A 22,010-nucleotide genomic window follows, 5' to 3' on the forward strand; every position below is an offset into this window, starting at 1 on the left:
ATGGCTTACCCGCATGCCATTGCACGATAGTGAATCTGGGCTCCTGAAGAACCACAGATATGGCAGATAGAATCATTCTCATTCTTCATCACATCCATTTCTCGAGTATCAGAGAGTCCTATACACTTGTATTGAAGGCATTACCCCACGAATCTGAGGTGGTACGGATTTCAGGTGGCGTATTTGTATACGGGATTGTAGATTATGGAAAGGGATGTGATTCTGTCCATTTCTTCCTAATTCCCGTAACAAACGGCCAGGAAGATGCGGCGCGCGCACACAAGGCTGGCACGCTCCAATCGAACTCATTGTAGAAAATAGTGCGCCGGAACGCTCGAAGCCGTACGTTCCTGGCCATTTTCTACGGTAATTAGGAAGAAATGAACGGAATCTTCCTTCTCGCAATAATCTACGATCCCGTATACGAATACTCCACCGGAAATCCGTGCCACCCCATACTCGTGGAGTGATTCCTTTAACTGCAAACAATACAGAAATGAAAAGAAGTTATTAAGAGAGATTCACTTTGGTTTCCCGGACCCGTAAGAAACCCGAAAGTGTGGCTCGGCAAGTAAATGAAAATGCCATGCTCTTCAAATAACATCGAAAGCGTGATCTTCGTACATTTGAGCGATATGGGTGGTACACGGCATCAATTATGATAATTGAAAATTCTGATACGTAGTAGGGATCGTTAGGGACACCTGAAATATACCCTAGTAAGCACAAAGATCAGATAATTCACATGAATCAGTGCGTTAGCTAAAATGGATGAGATATTTTCACAGTATAGGCTTCGGTCTATCGAAATAACATCCCGCTACGAATTTTTCCATCATCTGTTCCTGAATGATGCATCCACTACCATACGAATGCTTATCCGCTTATGATTTAGGCACATGAAAGTAACAAGGTGGAAAAACAAGCTTACTATGGTTTTTTTTTCTTTTTCTCCTACGTGAGCTAATACACACGTCAAAATCTATCGACATTTACCCGAAGCTGTGTTGCAGGACTCTATTTAAAATGTATCACATAATCAATGCAGTTGAGGAACTGTTCGAAAATATAGAGCTAGTGGTGTAAATTGCAAGTATGAGCGTGACCCCGCTCAATTCACCGTAACAGTCCTGAAAACTGACGTGGAAAACTTCGTTTGTTCCTACGAAGTACGTGAAAACACCTACCCTCTTGCACGCGCCGCGTCCACGAACGAGCGATCGGGAATCAACGAAGTTTTGTGAACACCCTATTAAAGTTAATTTGATGAATACGGTGCTGAGGGGACCGAAGCGTGTTGAAGGGTGCGCGTTCTTAGGTACCTCGTAGGGAGTTCCCACAGCATTTCTAAGGACGGTTAGAGGGAATTGAGCGAGGCCACATTCATAATCATAATCTACACCTTGGACTCTATATTTTCTCACAGGTTTCCTAACTTTGGTAAGATCAAGACGTCATGAAACATGGTGCACTTGCGCTCGAAGCAGTGCGGTGGAGCGTGACGGTTAGGATCGATGGAAGACCCTTGCTAGCACCATTCTTCGATGCAGTTCGCGATGGTCCCACCTCGATTCCAACGGCTTTCCGCACCGTGTTTCATGTCGTTTCGACCCTACTACACATCCTTTTCGAGATATACTGCCTCTTACCTTTCTGAAAAAAAAAACGCTACTGTAAGGATGAAACTAGCGGAAGGACAAAGAGAATCTGATAGTGAGAGACCGACGAAATTTACCATCGTTTGAAAATAAAGTTGAATTTGGAGATAAATTCGAAGCGAATGGTTTCGTTCATAGTGTATATATTTCCAAATGTTCCGAAGATTACGTTAGAATACGCATAGATTGATTGAAAGCTATCATAGAAATTTGGAAAAAAAATCATTTTGATTAGAAATAAATCACGGAGAAGTATCAAAATCATGTGCTCATCATTTTGGAGCGTTTGTAGTGATTCGGAATGATTACATTCCAAGAGGAAACTACATATATGCATTACGTTAACTATCTTTATTATGTGAGTACAGGTGAGTAGAACAATTGTCAGCAATAGAATTGGATGAAAAGGTGGGCAGAGCGTAGTCTGCCGCACTCTTTGACCGTACAAGTCGTAATTACCTAGCATAACCATGACCGCGAACGGTCCTTTATACCACGCCCCTTATACATCATCGGGGTCGATGATAGGGACCATCCCCAAAACATTGAATATTTGAAACTTCATCATGACAGTTTACATTCTCGACTGAAAATAATTGACAAACAGTCTCGATTTTGTTTTTTTATGTGTGATGCAGTCGCTTGGAGGTCCATTGTAGCCACACAGTCGATGGTTCGAAACCGCCCTAATCCCAACCAAGCACCAACCTTGCAGGGTTGATAAATTGGTACCAGACCTGTCTGGAAGGACAAAAACGCTGACTTGATCATCGGCTGCCCACGCAGGTCACTGTATGGGTGGGGCAACACGCGTTCCAAAACAACAACGATTACAAACTACAGTAAAATGCGTTGGCGCGTCCCAAGTGGATTAATACGCCAGTGACTTTGTTCTTTATCCTTTTACTAGCCACAATTCTCCTTAATGTGTCCTTTTGATGCCGTACTTTTGTCTTATGTGTGCTACAGTTGACTCCATTCGCAAATGATGCGATAAAATATCCCTAGGAACGATCATATCGTAGCGAATTTCTGGTAAACATCAAAAATTTGTAAAGCTTAGGTGGTAGAAGAGTTGCTCTGAGTGTTAGTATATCACTATGGTGTTGGATCAGGAACAACTTTCTCTCTTTCAGGAGCATCTTATCATTAGCAGATTAATTATGGTCTACACAAATTTCATCTCTCTTAACGGCTTTGAATTGTCAAAAATTCTTTATTCATTAGTTTTTCCATTGTGGTAGCACAACTTGTCGCATATGTCATACTTCTATCCAAATAGAGAAAGATGCATGATGCAAACCTCCCAGTCGATCTTTGTTCTGTGAAGACAGTATGCCACGAAATTGATGATGTTGGGGTCCCTGCACGAAAGAATACGGTTGGAGGTGCAGATCATGAGTATGCCGCAATCACTCAATTCCCCCTGTCTGTGGAAACAGCATGGAGAATTGCTTCCGCGATCGAATTCTCCTACGAGGCACCAAACAACGCGTTACGTATGAGAGCGCACACATCGCGTCCATACTTCTTCTATACAACTCGAACCCCATCTTTTTGTGGAGAGCTCTCAACGTAAATACCGTAGTATGCTGCCTTTAATTCTGCGAACAGTTTGAACGTGGAAGCTGAAGTTTAGGCGAAGGTGTACTTGAGAGCAGAAATCACTTATGGTTCTGATCTTTCCACATTCTCTAATAATGCGGATAATACCGAAAATTAGCTGTTGATAAAAAGAGATTAATAGCAATCTTGGCTACTGCTTAAGCAATCCTATAAAAGGCTATATATATTCAACATGCAAGACGTCAAACATAAGTGCTAACCTCCTAGCATCGACTAACCATCAAATTCAAAGAATTCTGCAGCGTTTGCAGCAGTACATACATCGATAAGGAAGAGATTTCGCGAGTTTGTTCATTCCGTTAGAACTCACAATGATTCTATCCGGGAACGATTCTACGCTCTAATGTCGATTCTGCGCTCCAATACTAATTTTGTCACAACTGCGATCTTTTCTTCCACACCTGTCCTTTGGCAAGGTCAACTGTTTGTTCCATTCGCTCATGGTCAGGAGTGTACTGTGAAGTGGGTTCTGTACCGGAACACTGTAATGTTTCTTCAGTTCGGACGATAGATAACTGAACAAGTGGGTTTTCCTTTTATAAGTACTTTCTGTCGTTACTATCATCTTTCATTTTGCATTTATTTCGAATTTCTTGTTTGTGTAAAACAGCTATGGCTCTTTAAAGCCTTTTTTTAGAAGCTGTCTTTGGTCAAAAATTGCTGAAAATGCAGTTCTTATTGAATCTACAGAGTAGGTTCCTAGAAGCAACGCTGAGTTGTCCATCAAGATGTGTAACTGCATTCCAAGACATTACACTTGATTTGATACACCTTAAGGTTACAATCTTTCCCATAAATCACTAAGATAAACGTGACCAGTTCATTCAGGGTCAGATTTCCTGTGACTACGGCACCGTATAGCGTCAACCTGTGTAGGTCTGTAAATTTACGCGATCATATAACTTGTTGAATACTGCGAACCTTACCAGAATCTCATCTCTATTTGTAGCTTTACAACTATTTGTATGAAGGCTAATTCGAAATTTTTTGGAGGGGTTCTGGAACTGAAATTCCGATAAACCCAATAGCTTTATGTTTAAAAAAACTCTATAGAAGACAACCACGTAGTAAAAAGTGACATACAGCCATTTTAATTGATTCCCATTTCATTTCCCAAGATAATGCTGGAATTGAGCTCATTAAAAAAAAGTTGCTGAAATCTTTCTTTTATTCCTTGGCAAATAATAAATATCAAAAGTTGCTCTGTTCTACATATTTCATCACTGACATCATATTTAAAAAGAAGTATCATATAAGAAAAGTCCTTCTTGAATGTTACAGAAATTTCGCGTGAATTTGGATTGGTACATTTTTATATACAGACTTTTAAATTTTAAAGTTGGCAGCAAATTAAACCCTACCTTTCTCTCTGTTTCTCCGATAAAATGATCCCTGCTTTGTCTTAGAGATAATAAAACAGCCTGCTCATATCCTCTCTACTCCTAAACTCCTTAGCCATTACGTAAACTGCGCATGAGCTCGTTATCCTCTGCGGTTCTAATTCGAAGTCGAATGCGTTTTAGCATCGCAAGGGATTATAGTCAGGTCAAAACGAGCTGAAACTCGGTGCCTTTGCATAAGCGGTGGAGAAGAGTAGCGGTTGGGATTGAGATGGGACCATCACTAGCAACGCAAAGCGGTGCAGCTCCAGTAAAGACACCGACGATCCCACCTTGATCTCAACTGCACCTCTTCGAGCGCAAGCGGTTACGCACTGCACTGAGCTTTGCTCCGTTCACTTTGATCCGACTCTACCACATGCTTCCTTTGGGAATTCTTCAACAATATCTTTATATATTTGGTTGTTAATGGGTTTGAACACATGAAGACTAACAGAACTTCTACCGATTTTTGGTCCTTGCGATTTTTTTGCTGTTAAAGAATACAGCACTTATTCCCACAATATTCGTTTACCTGCTTTTCTTATTCTAAACTCCTAATTCTCCGATTTTACAACCTTTTCAACACAAACATTTTCCTTCTTTTGAAAAATTTGTTTGAGTTTTCAATTCTTCGACTCGGCTGCACTGTAATGCATAAAGTATTACTCTGATGTTTATTCCTTTCAGAGAGTCAGCAATAAATATGTTTGAAGTGAGTCTCGGCTTTCTCTTCCGAGGTTTCAATGCTTGGTGGGTGTTTTTCATTAACATTAGTTTTTCTTCCTTTTCTCAGAAGTTTCTTTCTTTCAGTAAATTTGTAACATATCTTTGTCTGCTATTTTTCGTCCTTTTACTTTCTCTAAAATTGGATAACAAAATTGGAGTCGGATATGCGATAGTATTCCTTCCTATCTGGATCTATAATTTCCTAATTTTTGCTGGAGCTGTTGTCGGAGTCATATCCTTTCTCTCACGTCCTCCTTCACAGTGAGTTCATTTTTGTCCAAACATGGAAATTGTTGATATGACCTAGTAATGATTGCAGAAATGACATTACGCTACGCGTTGACTTCACGGCCATGCAGTTAACAACAGTGGAACATTCATTTCTCTTTCTGTTTGCTCTTATGACTTATTGCAAGGTGCTTTTTTCTTCTAAAAGGTTTTTTGTTGTTTTGGGAGCTTTAGCGTTTCAGCTGGAATTGTCTGCGGTCTTTCGAGAATTCTTCGAACTTCATTGGATAGTTGTGTTTTCTCCTCTTTTTGCTTTATCTATTGCATCAATTGGTCTTGTAGTATGGGCAATGCGGCGAGACAAATCTTTTGAGGTAAACTGTGATTCCTATCTACAATTATTCCATTTATTCATCATAGAATTTTTCAGTTTGAGTTGTTCTTTGCAATCAACATAGTGCAGCTCTTCTTTCTTGCTTTTAAATTGGATGATTTGGTAAGTTTCCTAGATTCGTCTTCAAACCTAGATCGCGAAAGCGACCTAACTATGAACTTGTCCTGTTTCTTCACTGTCGCATCACTACGCATTGCACTGCACACCATGCATAGAGGAAGCGCAGGCAGCATCCTGAAATTCCCAGTCATCTTTGTGCATAACGTTCAGTACATTTAATGTGCAGTAATGCAACAAAATCTTTTTTCCGACCTTTTTGTGTCTGAGTTCATCGGTTGAATGGTACCAAATGTAGTTGCTATCTTTCTGTAACATTCTCAGGTTTCATCTTATGAAACAAATCCCCACTTCAAGAGCTCTTTTTATTCTGCTTCTTTTGAAATTATTTCTACCACGAGACGAGAGCGAATAACAGTTTCTTTTTTTTCTAGTAGTCATTTGCAATTATAGTGAGATTTCGCTGCTTGCCTCGAAATCTGAATAGCTGAGAGTTCCACTTTTTTGGTATTCATCTAAGCCTGGATTCATAGTGTGATCATCTATTAAAAACAGCTTATCCGATTCCTAACCTTCGGCTGAAGAACACTATCAAGGGTTCTCTTAGTCGGCGTCTCTAAAAAAGTTAGTAATTATGCAATTGTTCATTCTTTCCATTCGAATACAATATAAAAGGAATCGAACATAAACGCAGAGGGTCAGCTATTTTTAATGAAGAAATAATTTGATCATTAATCCCACCTATAACTAAACTCATACAGTCTCTTCTAAAGAAAAAAAAACCTCGGAACCATTATGATGGTGGTGAATGCTAATCACGTTATATATATATATATATATATATATATATATATATATATATATATTTGTCACTGTGCAGAGACTCACAATTATACTCCGAAGTAGCTCCACAAATATAACTGTAGCGAGTAAGCGGGCTTTAGGTGAACCTACATACACGGCAGTAGTTACGTTGAACTTCAATGAAAACCTTTGATAAACCTTTCTTCTTGTCTTACCAAAAACGCACAGTTTTATGTTTAGGTGGATTGGTCGTGGGCCGTAGTGTTCATACCTCTCTGGGTCGTGCTTTCTTTATCCGCTGTGGGTGTTTTGTACGCTCTCGTGCTTTCTATCGTACTAGCACGTTCTCGTCATCTTGTTCCATCACATCGTCGTCAACATGTTACATCAGCTCTATTTCATGCTTGTCTCGTAGTACCTGCTTTAATCTGCATGGTTCTCCTAACAGGGAAACTAGATGCATTGGAATGGGGCGACAATGATCCTGCTGCTGATATGCCATTCACGGTACGTTTTACTCACATTTTCTTTTTTCGATGGGGCAGGGAAACTTGCTGCCACTTTCCAAGTCGCTAGTTATATTTTCGTCTTAACTGTGTCCTCGTAACCACACTGATTTTGTAATTGCAGTGTAGCCATGGCACAAAGATCTAGATTGATTCTATTCGAATTAGTTCACTCAAATATGAAGTATACTTTGAATACATTAACGAGAGCAAACTTTCTAAAATGTATATTCGGCTCAGAACGAAATAGATCATGGTGCAATTGCGTAAATAACCGTAGGCGGTTGCGCTCGAAGTGGTGCGGTGAAGAGTAGCAGTTAGGATCGAGTGAGGATCTCTCCTACCACCGTTCACTGCTGAAATAATTCTCGATGGTCCCACCTCGATTCCAACCGCTATCTCCACCTCGCCGCTTCGAGTGCAACCGCTTACGCAGCTGCACCGTGCTTCATGTCATTTTGACTCTACTGTATGGGTATTTGTAGTGTTGTGATTGAGTGTTTAACACTTAAGCTTCTATCAAAAATATCTTAGAGTCGTCTGATGACCTGATGTAAGAAATGTCATTGTAATTCAAAGAAAGTACCAAAATATGCTGTTTTTTCATTTGCACACCGCTTCATCGTTTTTGTGAGAACTTGAAACCGATTCTGGAAATTTTGGCAGGTGTAATTGGCCCATTACGACTTTCAGCTCGGTGCAGTCGCGTAAGCGGCTGCTATCGAAGCAGTTTTGTGTAGCATAGCGGCTGATATGCTACAACTCACTGATTTGACCTCAAATAGGTGAATATGTCTTTTTGTTATTCAAACTGCAGTCCCAACTTTCGATTGTACCTAGGGACTTAGGGTATTTCCAAGTATCCATTATTTACTTTTTATTTTTTTTATTTGATTAACAGTGCGTTCCGTTGTTTGAAGACCTTTGATATGCGTTTTTGAAAGATTGTCTACTGTTGTTTGATGCGCATCCACTGTCGTATTTTTATTCTTTCTAGGCTGTTTTTGCTCCCCTTCTTGTCTCTCTCATTTGTCTTGTGCTAATGTCGTGCGTTCACGGAGGAGGAAATGTGTGGTGGTTTGGTCTCCGTCAACCATTCTGTACAGCTCTACTTGACGCTTGTCCTTGTTTGAAGCAATATGCAAATGTGAGTGAAATACCTAGTTCCACATTTATTGCAATTAATTGCTTATGTTTTTTTATTGTTTCTTCAATTTTCAGGTCAGTTATAAGATAGTACTTCACCGGGAGCGTTTAACGGAAGAGAATACGAATGAACGTCCTGTTGTACATCCTCGCAGAGAAGAGCACGATCGATACCCATTAAAACCAGCAGTGCCGCTATGTAGTCTAGACATGGTAGACTAGCTTCTAGTCTGTGTAGACGAAAGTCTATGTTTTCATTCGAACTACGGTGAATAGGGTTTAACATTTGTGACTGTATATCATACAGTGATCTATACTTGTAGTGATTCGTTGTAAATAGAAGATGTGCACTTGATCAGATCTCTATATTTTATTACCTTTCATATACGATGCAGAGTTTCGCTTTATAAAGTTTTGTCACTGTTTCGTTATCTCCGGCAATAAACTTACAGTAAGTGTCTGGCTTCATTCGAACAGTGTCTTAATGTCACATGATTTCCTAATGGAACTTAAAATCCTTTTTGAAACCTCTGTAAATTGGATTTTCTACTAGCCGGGAAAGGGAGTTTGTTTACTATCGTATATATAGTGTCCAGCGGATGCAAGCTAATGCAAAATCCAGTTGGGTGAGAGGTTTTGTCGTTTGTTTGTTACATTTATTAGGTAGCATTCAAGCAGTAACATTGTAGAAAAGATATGATCAATCAGACTTGAAACGTTTGATGCTATAGAGTATTGGATGAATGCTGAGTTTAAGTACAAAATTTGCCACTTAGGTTGCAAGAAGGAGGAGAGGTTGAAAACTTGGAAATGCTTGATGAAGAATCGTGCTTGAATCTTGTGAGATGAGTGTATGTAGTTGCCGTCTTTTATTTTCAACCGGAAAACTAGCACCTTCAATTACAGCAAGGTTAAAGGTATTCTGCGCTAACAACTACGTTGTGCCGTGATTTTAAAGTCAGCGTGTTACGAAATTAACGTCGTACGGAAACCGCAAAGAAACGTGGAGTTCGGAGTCTAGATTACGGAAACGAACTGATCTGCTCATTCATTTAAAAAAAGAACTTTGTGGAAACCGCTTTCGCTCCTACGAGATACGTTGGAACGCGCACCCTTGTACACGCTTCGGTTCCCTCAGCAGCCTATTCATTGGTTTTACTTGAACAGGCTGGTGAGCAGGCCTCATTCATGTTCGACAGCTCGCTCGTGGACATGGCCCGTTCCAACCGATTTTGTAGGAAAGAACCCTTTCTTTTATGGCGTTTTTTTCAATGATTAGAGGCATCACTCCACGAATCTGAGGTGGTACAGATTTCAGGTGGAGTATTCGTATACGGCATAGTAGATTATGGAGAGGGAGGTATTCCGTCCATTTCTTCCTAGTTGCCGTAAAAAACGGGGCGGAAGATACAGCTTCGAGCGTTCCGGCGCGCTATTTTCTACAATGAGTGCGACTGGAGCGCGCCAGCTGTGTGCACACGCCGCATCTTCCGGGCCATTTTTTTTTTGCGCCAATTAGCAAGAAATGGACGGAGTCACCCATCCCTCCATAATCTACTCTCCCGTATAAGAATACTCCACTTGAAATCTGCACCACCTCAGATTCGTGGGGTGATGCCTTTAGGGCAAAATGAGCGGACCCACGCTCGTTTCCGCAATTTATGATCCGAACTCCACGTTTTCGAAAGGGTTTCCGTACCACTTCAATTTGATACTCTGTCCTTACACTGGATTCAGATAATAGGTTCACAACTGCCTATAGCAGAATAGAGAAGAATTTGTTGATTTCCCCCTTTTAATTCCTCAGATCCGTGGTAACTTCGATTGTGTCTTAAACTCATGTTCTGTGATCGACTTCTTTTAATTTCCTCCGCTTGCCTTGTGAAGTCCCACTCAGTCCGACTTCTTATTTTTTGCCCCGGTCGTAGTGCGAATTTTCGTTGATCCCGTACTTTTCCACTGTAACTGTTGTAGTCGCCGTATTCTGGTGCATACTCACTCACAGCCAAATGTGGTCAATAGGAAAGGCGCTCAATGTTGCCGCAGTACAAGCCGGTTTTTTTTTGTTCGACATATACTCCCTCTCCTCTCTGTCCTATCACAATCGATGGTGTATTGCTTGAATAAATTCGGTGAAGACTATGCAAAAATAGAAGCATCTGTTGAGTATATACGAGTCTATTTCAGACAGAATGGGACATGCTTAGTTTTTACGATATTCTACAAGTCAGCCCAAGCGCAAGTGCTGAAGAAATAAAACGTGCCTACTTCGATTATCTTCGGCGCATCCACCCTGATAAAGGTGCCGAAACTGAGGGGAGTTCTGATACTCTTACGTTAGCTACCCATATCTGGAGCATTTTGAAGGCGCGTTAGACTTGTTTCTTTTTCATTTTTTCATTGTCGTAAGTGCAATTGTGTAGTTTGATTTGCTTTAGGACCAAACGAAGAGACGGGAGTACGACTACTGGCTCCGTGAGCAACTTTATCGAAAAAACAAAGGCACAGTAGCTGAAAAAATAGAAATTCCACACGACGAGAGCGAATCTGTAGTAGAGGCGTGCCGCTGCGGAGATTATTACGAAATTTCCGCTGAAGAGGTTTGAATAGATTTCAGAATTGTCGTATTTTTCATTTTATTAACAACTCTGTGTTCTCTTTGAAACTTCGAGCAGTTCAGGTCCAAAAGATAGTCGATAGTGGTGTTTTTGAGTGTGGATCTTGCTCACTCTGCCTAGAAGTCGTGAAACGTGGACAACAATCCTAAACCTGGTTTGTTTCTCAGCTATATAGTTCATTTGAATCCCGATTTTATCTTTTTAGGTGCACATTTTTACAGCAGTCCTGAGATGTCGTCCACGAAGATAGTTGTAGTTGGAGAAAGTGGCGTTGGAAAAACTTCATTTGTGAACGCTGTTTGCGGAAAGTGGGTAGAACTGTTATTTAAAAAACAATCACACTTAGTTGAAGAATGAAAACCAGGATCGTGAGAAGAGGAAGAAAGAGGTTTTCTTGGTTCAAAGGTAGACTTATATCAGTAGGCTCGTTCTGCACGCCTTTTTTAGGCACTAAGACAGTTTTTGTAACTCGCATAAATCAGAGTGAATTAGAATTTGAACCTCACTGCAGCTTCGTTTGCCCTTTCCCGCGGTGGAGCGTAGCGGTTGGGATGTAGCGAAAAATCTGGCTGGAATCACTCATCGCTGTAATTCGAGTGAAGCTGGCGATGGTCCCACTTTGTTTCGAACCGTTTGCCTCACCGTGCCGCTTCTTGCACAGCCGCTTACGCAACTGCACCAAGGTCCAGGTCGTTTTGACCCGACTATAACTTTTGACATTTTTTAGCGGTATGGTCCCTTAATTACTCACAGGATTTAGTGTTAAGAACCCAAATGCTTAAAGTTTGTACTTTGTTGAGTGGGTAGTAGTTAAGTGGACTCAATTGCAATCATTTTCGAAAAATGTCCTTGCAGTTCAATAAGTCCCGTCCACAGTGACTTGCAGCGTGCAGCTGTTAATACTATCACCCTCGCTTCCTCTTCATCTCCTTCTATTTCCTAGTGCATAACTATTTTAAATTTAGTCCAAGCAGCGACTCTCCAAGTACCATAGGGGCTTCAATTTCAATGGTGTGGCACGAGTACAAGGCAGGTTTGTGAAAAGGTTCATCAAATATCAACTTTTCTGTGGTAATTGGTATTATTTCTAGGTACTTCTGAGCAGCGATCTGAACTTATGGAACTGTGGGATATTGGAGGCTCAGGAGCACATCGGGCAGCTTCCGCTGTTTTCTTGGACGGTGCAGCTGGAGTAATCTTGGTGCACGACTTGAGCAATAAGAAGAGTGAAGAGGTTTGTAAACAGCGATACTGATTTATGTCCCCGTTTAAAGCAAAATTTAGCTATCATGTTGAATTTTAAGCTAATTATACTAGGCCATTTTTTTAGAATCTTTCTCAGTGGCTGTCCCTGATAGACGGAAAACCCCGTCCACTTGGATCATCAACCTCGCGATCTTTGCTAGCAGACATTGAATCTTGTCACGTTCCGATATTGACCGTAGGCTGTAAACTGGACTTAGCCCCCCACAGAGGTCCTTCTGCGTACGATAGGTATTTCTACTCGTTCCTTCTTCATTCGTCGGCTGTGTTGCATCATACCATTACAGAATGAATATTAATTGTCTTCGACCAATTCCACCAGGGTCTACAGCGAGTATGGCACTGGCACGGTATGTAGATCCCTCTACTACTCTAGGATATCACGTAATCTTGCTCTGACAAGATAGCGAGATGTTTCAGTTACTGTCACATAATTGCAGAACCAGTGTTGCTGGACAAGGCATTGGCTTAAAAATGTGTTTCTTTTTCTGAAAAACAGGTCGACCATCAACTTATAATCCTTTTTCAGTTTTTTCGACGAAACCATCGACCGAACAAAGGCTCCTGTTAATGAGCGACGGCGTCGTGTCCAACAATTTTAAGTCGTTGGAAGTAATTCTCTGTGAGTCAATATTAACGAAGCTGAATCATGCTTCCCATGGGATGTGAATGATAAATTCTTCTAGGAGGAATTTTACTTCTGTTTATGGTCTTCTTTTTGAAAATCACTGGATTTGCCTTATCATGGATTGCTAGTATGCATTTATCTTTTTATTGTTATTGACTGCTTGAAGTATTTTGTCTGAGTTTTTCTTTTTCGCATCATTTTATGAGAATAAGCTGATTTCGCCGGCTTACTATGTTCTTAATAATTCAGCGGCTCACTTGCCATTGCAAAAAGGGTGGTAATTTCCTCAATGTTCATTCCATTTTCAAAGTATTTCTTTATTTCAAGAGATTTTCCATGTTTTAATGGCTGTGGTGTATTGTCAATATGTTAAATTTCTTGTTTTTCCTAAGTTTTTTTTTCATCAATGATATGAATCCGGAAGGAACTACGAAGACAAATATCTAAAAAGCAGTTTTTTTCTTTCTGCAAAACACGTTTTTGGTTGAAATGTTGTGTGCTACGTATGCGAGTGCTGAGAAGAAGCACTATAAAACTGCAAGATCCACGTCTCCATTTTTAATTCGAGTTTAGACAGGAACATCGATTTAATTAGGTCATCACTTGAACTTGATTATAAAAAAAACTATGTCTACGTTTAATAAATCTATACTAAACCTTGTCTTAATCTATCAATTTATCAGAGATTCAGCGAGGTTTCTGTTTAAATTCAATTACATAATTGTGCACCTGCTTATCTTATTTCCGAAGCTCAAGCAAGCAGTCGTGCAGATAGATCTGTGGTTTTTTTTTACTCCAGATCCATCAGAACTTTACTAGGTGCACCATCAACAAAACTAAAGCGGTAATGTTACGACTTGTCTTTCAGTAGAGCACGGGCTATCTTCCGGACAAGTTCAATTGTTATCAGGAGCAACAAGTTCTGTTTTCCTCAAAAGAAAGCCGTTCTAAGAAGAAAGCGGTGGGGGAATGAGGAAATACTTGACTTGGTACTTGTATTGCGTCAGACGACTGTGATGCAGCAAGCGTTCCTCTAGCACGTTTTCACGGTTCGCAGTCCCTTGCTGTATCACATCGGACATTGATTATTACGGATAGTAACTCTCTTGTCGTTGCTGTTTAACCAGACAGAAAACTGAAAACAACAAATTTCTGTGCAAACTACTCAGTGCTTTGCTCGAATACAAAGTAAAAATGTTGCAGAACACCAAAGAAAATTTTTGACGAAAACCTTTGCTGCACGAGCGCATTAGGAAGCGAGACTTCTCTGAAAAGCCTGTGAACTAGAATCAAATAATGGTTTGAGTTTTTTTTCAGAGTGGTATGTTGGTTCTGCCGACTCAATACGAACACCTGATCAATCATTTCCACTTGCAACGATTTTTTTTGTGAATATATGAATGTTCCATTTAGTTTTTCTGAATGTGTACAGGCGCTCTGGAAAACATGCAATAACCAGTCCGAGAACAACAAAGGATTTACTATCGAGTGCGCTGTATTCATTCATGGTTTCTAATATGCTTTGTCCTGTTCTGTTAAACGTTCCAATTGCTTGGAACGAAGACTCATAAAATATTAATTAACACCGATGCATTGCAGGAACGTCCTACACGTATTTGATGAAAGACGCTTTTTTTTTCATAAAGGTCATTCACAAAGCACGCTTGCCACGCATTTACAAACGCGTGCGTCTCACTCATCACAGGGTTGCGGCCATCTTCTCCATAATTCTCTTTAGAAGTGCTTCAGTTAGCCCATCTCGTTTAGACCATAGCAACCATTCGACTCAGCCCCCATTGAAACTCCGTTTGCTATCCGCAGACTCATAAAGCAGCAGCTTTTCAGTTCTATGTCCACACAAAGCTCAGCATCGTCTCCACATCTTCATCGTTCTCCATCGGTACAGCCTGAGGTGAAGGTACTTCATAAATTCCCTTAACAATTTTCGGCAAGGATCACAATCTCTCGTATCCGTTACTCGAAATCGATGCGAACACTGCCCCATCGCTAGTAATTGCACCATCGATACGTGCGTGGCAACAGAATCTTATCGGAGTTTTGACACTAAACGAAGTAATCACAGTGTTGCATTGGAATTTCCTTAGTCAAGTCCTCAGAATATTTATGACATATTTTATTGACAAGAATCTTACGGAGGTTTGCCCGGATGTGTGTTCTTTGTCGATGCTCAGGTCCAAATTCCCAGGAGAGGATACCTCAATTTTTTTCTCGTAGTTTGTGGTGTTTTCTCTATGAAATAGTTTGGCTTGTTAATCAATGTCTGTGTTTGTATTTTCTTCAGCTTTCTTCAGACTGGTATTTCATTTTACTCTTTCGGAAAGGTCCAGTGAACTTCTAAGCGGATTCTAGCTCTATTCAGATCTTTTCAACTTCTAAAGATAGCATTCAGAAGAGAAAAGAACATATGAGCAGTTCCTTTCCTTAGTGGAGTACCTGAGTAAAGTATAGTTGGTGGGGGGACCACTCAAACGTACTTTTTTCCGGAATTAAATAACGAGATCAATCGAGGCCTAAAAGCATTAGTCCTAGAAGATATATGTCATGTACGGTAGTTAGTCCTAGAAGTTAGCATTAGTCCTAGAATATCTATGACATGTTACTAAGAGAAAAAGGAAGACATCTTTTTCTCTTAGTAATATGTCATAGATCTTTTAAGACAGATGCCCGCGCTTGAGTGGCCCCAACTATATTTTCGTTGAGTCCCTCAGATCAAGTGATTTCTTCTGACTAATGCCTGTATATGTTCCGGTTATGACCTACATATATCTCGCGATATGCATCGGAAAAATTGTTAGCATTTAAAAGTGGTAGAAGGATTCGTATGGATTGGATAATGAAAAAATGCTTCACTAAAAAGAAATTCCTCATCAATGGCCTTAAAGAATTAATGTGATTTTATTCTTTTTCGAGACTGGACACTTTTTCAGGAAAAGATGTCGGATGAGAAAGAGTTAACCAGACATGAGCGTTATGTGAAAGTTGTTGCGGCTGTCTCTGCATACTGGTGAGTTGTACCAGTGATTTTGGTCTCAGCCACGTGTAGATCACGGATGCTCTAGTGGTATATTGGTAATGCCACACGTTAAGCCTTCAATAATCTTCCATGACTCTAATTGTGAGGCAAGTTTGCCAAATCGGCTTTGATTATTAATGACGTCTGAGACCAAAATGCTGAGGAGTGGTTTCATCTCAGACTTTCAAAAACTTTTGTCAAAAGATTCCAACTGTTAGATATATTTATGTCTGTCTTCTGGACGAAAATATGCAAGGAACAAAGACTTCTGTTTTTCGTCAGCAGGTCTCCTTACTGTTTACAGAGATAAATGATTTTTTTTTATTTTCTTGATCATGTAAGGTGGTTCCATGCGTTTTTTTTTTCGGAAAGATTTTGGATAGAATGTAGTAGTAGCGAAATGAGATAAAATAAAAATACAGATTTATTTCCTTTTGCAGGGTTTGTTCTATCGGTCTAGTATTTCTTAACAAATATCTACTAAGCAGCGATGACCTAAAGGTAAATTTGTGTTCTCATCTCTTTTTCACTCTAATTTTTTTGTTTGTTGCTTTAGCTTAATGCACCCCTCTTCGTGACATGGTATCAATGTGTAGTGACAGTTGTGCTATGTTTTTCATTATCATTTATTTCGAAAACTTTTCCTAATATTGTTAATTTTCCTCGCATGACCTTGGATGCGAAGATCAGCCGAGAGGTACAGTTTTTTTTTTCCAAATTTTATTGCGAAGAGGACAATAATGGCTCTGCTTACAGGTGCTACCTCTCTCCGTAGTCTTCGTTGGCATGATCTCTTTCAATAATCTATGCCTTAAATATGTAGGCGTCTCTTTCTATTATGTCGGAAGATGTTTAACAACTGTCTTCAATGTGGTGAGTCATTTATCAGATTTCTGCTTTTTACAAGCATTTCTTTGTTCTCCCTGCTGTAAATGTTTCATCTAGCACTTTTTTTCATGAACAGATTTTGTGCGGTTCTGACAGGTTAGCCTGCTAGTGTCACGTCTTCATAGTTGTCAATAGACAAACATCTTTGAGTTCGCCTGATACGGCCAATTTTGCCACATGAAATGCACTTCCTATTGTTTTCTTTACTTTTATTTTCGATAGATAAGAGCTGGAAATTTTAGGAGAGCTTACCACTGTCGAATTGTCTTCATTTTGGTAAAAACGGTAAAAAGAGGCATTGTCTTTACTAGCACCAACTTTAGCATTAGTACAAGATTGAGTCATTGTTGGTCAGAAATGTTGTGCTTTTCTTGTAAATGTTAGAAGATTACGGAAACAAACGAGAATCGACTTCTTTTGAGCTTCTGAGAAGTTGATGTCTTCTTCTCTAACCTAAGATAACCTGAAACTTAAGGTTCTCGTTATGTTCCATACCGTTACGATACCTAATATTTATTAGGAATTTCCGTTCTATTTTCTCCTCCTTTCTATCTCGGGGATCGTTTCTCTGAATATTTTATTTGAAGTCTGTGACATGTGCCAGAAAACTGCCGAAACTCATATTTTTCGAGAGAAAACTGTTCTTTCGATTCGCTTCTTTTGGTCGTAGTAGATAGCTGCGAATGGTACCTTAATCTCTGTTGCATTTCACTCGGTTTTACTTTTACCCACAGAAAACATCTCACTCAAAGAATCGGGGAACACATGAGGATACTGCTGTGTTCCTTGATTCTTCAGGATAATATTATCGAAAATATCCGAGATGGTTTCGAGATGTACCACTACTTTTGTATCCGGAATATCCTCTTTCGTGTTCTTTCTGTAGAGTTTCTGATGAAAATTTAGATATGCACATATTTGATTCTGGGCCAAAAGACTTCTGCACGTGCGATAGGTTGTTGTTTTGTCATCATTGCTGGGTTTCTTCTGGGAGTTGATCAAGAAGATGCGTCAGGTAAGTTGTGATGAATCAATCCCAAATTCTTGGTTTGATCCGTTATTAATTTTCACTGCCTTTCTTTCTTCGTGGGTTCCCGTTGGCGTTATTTTTTTTAAACTGAACCACTTGTTTCTAGGCTCTCTTTCTGTGATTGGTGTCGTGTTTGGAGTATTAGCTTCACTTTGCGTTGCACTAAATGCTATCTATACCCAAAGGTACGTTGGTAACAATGCTTTTTCTTTTGCCTAGCAAGGTCTTCAGCAAGTGATATTAAAGGGAATTAATCATGAAACAGTGAAATCATGGAAGGTCGCGCAGTTTTTCATTGTTCTATCATTTTCCACGACACATATTTTGGGAGTAGAGAACTTGTGTGGATAACTTCTTGTGGAATTCTGTTACCACTGTGAGACTTCCCTTGTAATAAATCTTTCTCACCGACCATTTACATCTGGTCAGATGCATTTGAATTTGTAGTTAAATGCAGATGCCGTGATAGCGACCTTACTATATTTCGTTCTTTTCTCTTCTTTTTAATGATGTGCTGGTAGCTATTATTGTGTTTGTATATGTTCTTCACAACCTTCTCTTTAACTTTACATTACTATTTCATCATTATTATTTTGTTTTTAAATAATATATTCCATTTCATCAGATAATGTAAAGGGATGGGGCATAAATGCTGCAGGTGAAAGCAGAGATGTATCTATCTCAATGCGTTTCATCTAGGACGAAACCTATATAAGCAACTAAGATTTTTCATTCTGCTGCGTTTTTTTTAGTACGCTTCCGATAGTTGGTGACTCAATCTGGCGATTGACTATGTACAATAATCTCAATGCAATGGTTCTCTTCCTGCCGCTAATGCTATTTTCGTCAGTTTATTTCTGTCTTCTCAAGGAATTTGCTTATTTTGTTTGAAGTAAGCGAGTTGCAGTGGGGAACTGGGCGAAGTAATGTTCTTTCCGAGACTATTCAATGTAACTTTCTGGATGTGGATGTCATTGTCTGGGATTTTTGGTTTCATGATGGGATACGTGACTGGGTGGCAGATCCAGGTATTGCTTTCGTTTTTTTTTCTCTTCTTTTCCATATGGGGTGCAGTTTTTACGAACATATCAAATATGTTTATACTATATCAACTGTTTCATTTGTTTATTTTTGAGTATCTGCATCTTTTTGTTCACCTTAAATTTTAGCAGATGATCACCTCTCATGTAGTTGGATTAAAACTAAATCACGCTCTGTGTACTTGCGTAAGGCTGCCGCAGAGTTTAGCGCCACGTGAGGCGCGGTTTTGGTGGTTATTGAGCACATTGTTGTGAATAGTCAATAACCACCAAAACCGCAGAAGCGCCAAACCGCGCGACCGTGCGGCTCTTAACCCCACCACTCACCGCTGGAGCTAGCGACGGCCAAACCTCGTTTCCAGAGCGTTTATCTCCACCGCACCGACGTAGGTGCGATATGGAGAAGCCGGACCCTTCCCAGGTGAAGGGGGTTTAGCTCATGGGATGCAGCTGAAGTGAAGAGGGTCCCTTCGCCAACCGCCCAAAAGTGAAGGGGGTAATTTCGCCAACTGTTTAAAAGTGAACGAGGTCCCTTCCCCAACCGTTCAAAAGTGAAAGAGCACCGGCTCCGACTATAGCATCTATGCGCGCCGCTTCGAGTGCAGCCGTTAACGGAACTTCACGGAGCTTCAGATGGTTTTGTCCTGACTGTAACTCCGTATTTATCGATTGGTCTTTTTCAGTGCAAGGTCTTTTCTCTCTAAAACTTTGGAAATTCTGTGCTTATGCTGTTTTTTAAATAGTCTTTTGACGATAAACTCATTCTTTCTCCAATTTTCATTCGTGATCTTTGCTGGGAAATCATTTCTTGAAATGTTCTGCAAAATCGTGTCTTTATATACAATTTAGTGTCATATTTCTGAAGTATACTTCCAAATTCTTTGTAGTTCTCTTGTGGGATCTAATGATTGAATGATTCTTTTGTCCTATCCGTATATTACATCGTTTCTATGTCTACGAGCAGGGTTACCTAGAGACAAACTTCCTAAAATTGCTTTCCTGTCAGTATGTTCTTGCGAGAAAATACTTTCCATTTTACTTCTGCTCATTCCTTCAGGAAAGATCCACCAGTATCTTATATCAATATAAGGCTTTGAGAGCTATTTTTCTGATCTGAAGATTATCTAAAACAAACAAGTGCGACTACTGAAGGAACAGTGAATAGAACAAAAACAAACCTATTATAGAAATATGTTCAAAACAAAGTGTTGTGGTATTGATATTAAAAAATATTATTTTAGTTCTTATAACTAACGTTTTTTTGGTTTTAGTAAATTTTCTGTGGAATACAACTTCCTATATTTAGGCAACCTCAGCCTTAACCCACAACATATCGGGAACGGCTAAAGCTGCTGCTCAAACGGTCATGGCTGTCATATATTTTTCAGAAATCAAAACTTTTATGTGGTTGGTTTCTTTGTGGTCGTTTTAAGAGAGGTGCTTAGTCTGCTGTTTAAAATATTGATAACACTCAATTTAAATTAGTTTCACATTAAAAAGTTTCCGTCACAAGTAGTTTTATCTGTTGTAATTGTCGCAGTTTTCATTCAAAACGATTTAAAGTCATTATTTCAATTTGAAATGGATTTGCACTGCATAATGTATGATTAACTTTTTATAATATTAGTAATTTTAGGTGGGCGAGCAATGTCATCGTGTTATTCGGTTCAGCTGCCTACACTTATGTTAAGAAACAAGAAATGGATAAGAAGGCCAGTTGAATGAGTGTTTTGTGATTCACTTTTAGGCTCTGTGCTGTGTCAGAAATACAAAGTATGATTTTCGATCTGAGTATCGAAATCAAATTCCAGACGGATCTCATGAAATCATCCGATCGTCGGCCGTTAATGAGCACAAAAGTGGAAGAGGATAGAGAACTTGTGTAATCTGGTCGTGTTAGTCCTTTGTGCTGCTGTTTGCTTTGTTGAAAGGATTTCACTTTTGATCATCTAGCTTTCACGTACACTATATCTAATCTCTAGCGACATATGGGTTCAGTTCATTTTTTGACTGTGCAATGTTCACGTTTGTAACCCACTTCGTATTTATTATTAGATTGTACATATATAACCTGAGAAGTTTCTATCCGTTACCAAAAAAGCTGCACATTGTTCACAAGTTTGTGTCAGCTGTAGAGGAGGTGTGAAGGGTTTTATTGATTGTTAATTTGAGGTGTGCCAAAAGTTTCTACTGTGGTTCAGTGGTTCACAACACTTCTCATGTGACATAATCCATCGTTCAATGTGCAAGTTTCTTCTTCCCTGTAGAAGACAGATTATCCGTAGTTGTTGACTGTTATTTGCATTGTGATCTATCTGTCACTTGGGCTTTTTCTAGATGGGAGCAAAGAATTTCTAATGTTTTTTTTGTGTATACATGACGTATGTACCTATAGTGTTGCCTTCAAGAGAAGCAGTCGTTGAAATCCCGCAGAGGGATGCGGACTGCAGAAGATCCTGCATAACACAAGAAGAACTACGGTGACCATTACTCTACGTCTACTTTATTGAAGTCGCGGCGCGGTGCTTCAAGTGCAATAAGCCAGTAAACATGCTTCCGAGAAAATAAAAATAAATGTAACACATCTTTGTGTTTTACAGATGGTGTCGTAGAAACGGTCTACAACTACCTGATGTTTCAGATTGTCCGGTAGTACTTCTACAACCGAAATACTACCGGGCAAAACGTGTGCGACACCATCTGTAAGTGGCTTGAAGTTTCGACAATATAGTCTTTATCAAATGCACAAAACTTGAATGGTGTACTTGGGACGATATCGAGGATTGACAAGGAGAGAGGAGGAGTTTCAAGAGATATGTACAGCATCAAAAACTTCGAAACATTGTTTGGCTTTTGATGTTGACGAGTTTGCCGGAACTGCCGCTAATAGAGTGTCACCAAAACCTCGCTGCCAAAACAAGAAAACATAAATCCAGTTCACTATCCCGAGAATTCATGAGGAGAAGACCTAGAGATTGTTGG

At 39.7% G+C, this 22,010-nt stretch overlaps 2 protein-coding genes across 5 annotated transcripts; both read left to right on the forward strand.

Moving 5' to 3' along the window:
• Positions 1-2,946: 2,946 nt before the first annotated feature.
• On the forward strand, positions 2,947-13,010 carry RB195_003208 (uncharacterized protein; the record flags this gene model as incomplete). Of its 3 annotated transcripts, XM_064200766.1 has the most annotated exons (18): positions 2,947-3,059; positions 5,354-5,416; positions 5,477-5,653; positions 5,712-5,808; positions 5,863-5,994; positions 6,051-6,116; positions 7,116-7,382; positions 8,379-8,528; positions 8,603-8,740; positions 10,715-10,894; positions 10,966-11,127; positions 11,208-11,277; positions 11,351-11,453; positions 12,111-12,178; positions 12,237-12,379; positions 12,476-12,639; positions 12,696-12,758; positions 12,938-13,010. In XM_064200766.1, the coding sequence occupies 18 exons, from the start codon at positions 2,947-2,949 to the stop codon at positions 13,008-13,010; spliced, it is 2,229 nt and encodes a 742-aa protein (XP_064056646.1). The 3 variants fall into 3 exon arrangements, with proteins under 3 accessions (XP_064056646.1, XP_013305806.2, XP_064056647.1); XM_013450352.2 differs by lacking the exons at positions 2,947-3,059; positions 10,715-10,894; positions 10,966-11,127; ... (5 more) ...; positions 12,696-12,758; positions 12,938-13,010 and adding an exon at positions 3,628-3,746 and having other exon boundaries at positions 8,603-8,749; XM_064200765.1 differs by lacking the exons at positions 2,947-3,059; positions 5,354-5,416; positions 5,477-5,653; ... (7 more) ...; positions 10,966-11,127; positions 11,208-11,277 and having other exon boundaries at positions 11,377-11,453.
• A 1,875-nt stretch (positions 13,011-14,885) lies between these two features.
• On the forward strand, positions 14,886-20,914 carry RB195_003209 (uncharacterized protein; the record flags this gene model as incomplete). 2 transcript variants are annotated; one of them, XM_064200767.1, is made up of 12 exons in its annotated part: positions 14,886-14,954; positions 15,985-16,061; positions 16,511-16,571; positions 16,627-16,767; positions 16,827-16,943; positions 17,865-17,973; positions 18,095-18,173; positions 18,741-18,833; positions 18,896-19,016; positions 20,335-20,435; positions 20,665-20,740; positions 20,840-20,914. In XM_064200767.1, the coding sequence occupies 12 exons, from the start codon at positions 14,886-14,888 to the stop codon at positions 20,912-20,914; spliced, it is 1,119 nt and encodes a 372-aa protein (XP_064056648.1). The 2 variants fall into 2 exon arrangements, with proteins under 2 accessions (XP_064056648.1, XP_064056649.1); XM_064200768.1 differs by having other exon boundaries at positions 14,886-14,948.
• Positions 20,915-22,010: the final 1,096 nt, after the last annotated feature.

Source organism: Necator americanus, chromosome IV, assembly GCF_031761385.1.
Source record: "Necator americanus strain Aroian chromosome IV, whole genome shotgun sequence".
Taxonomy (NCBI): domain Eukaryota; kingdom Metazoa; phylum Nematoda; class Chromadorea; order Rhabditida; family Ancylostomatidae; genus Necator; species Necator americanus.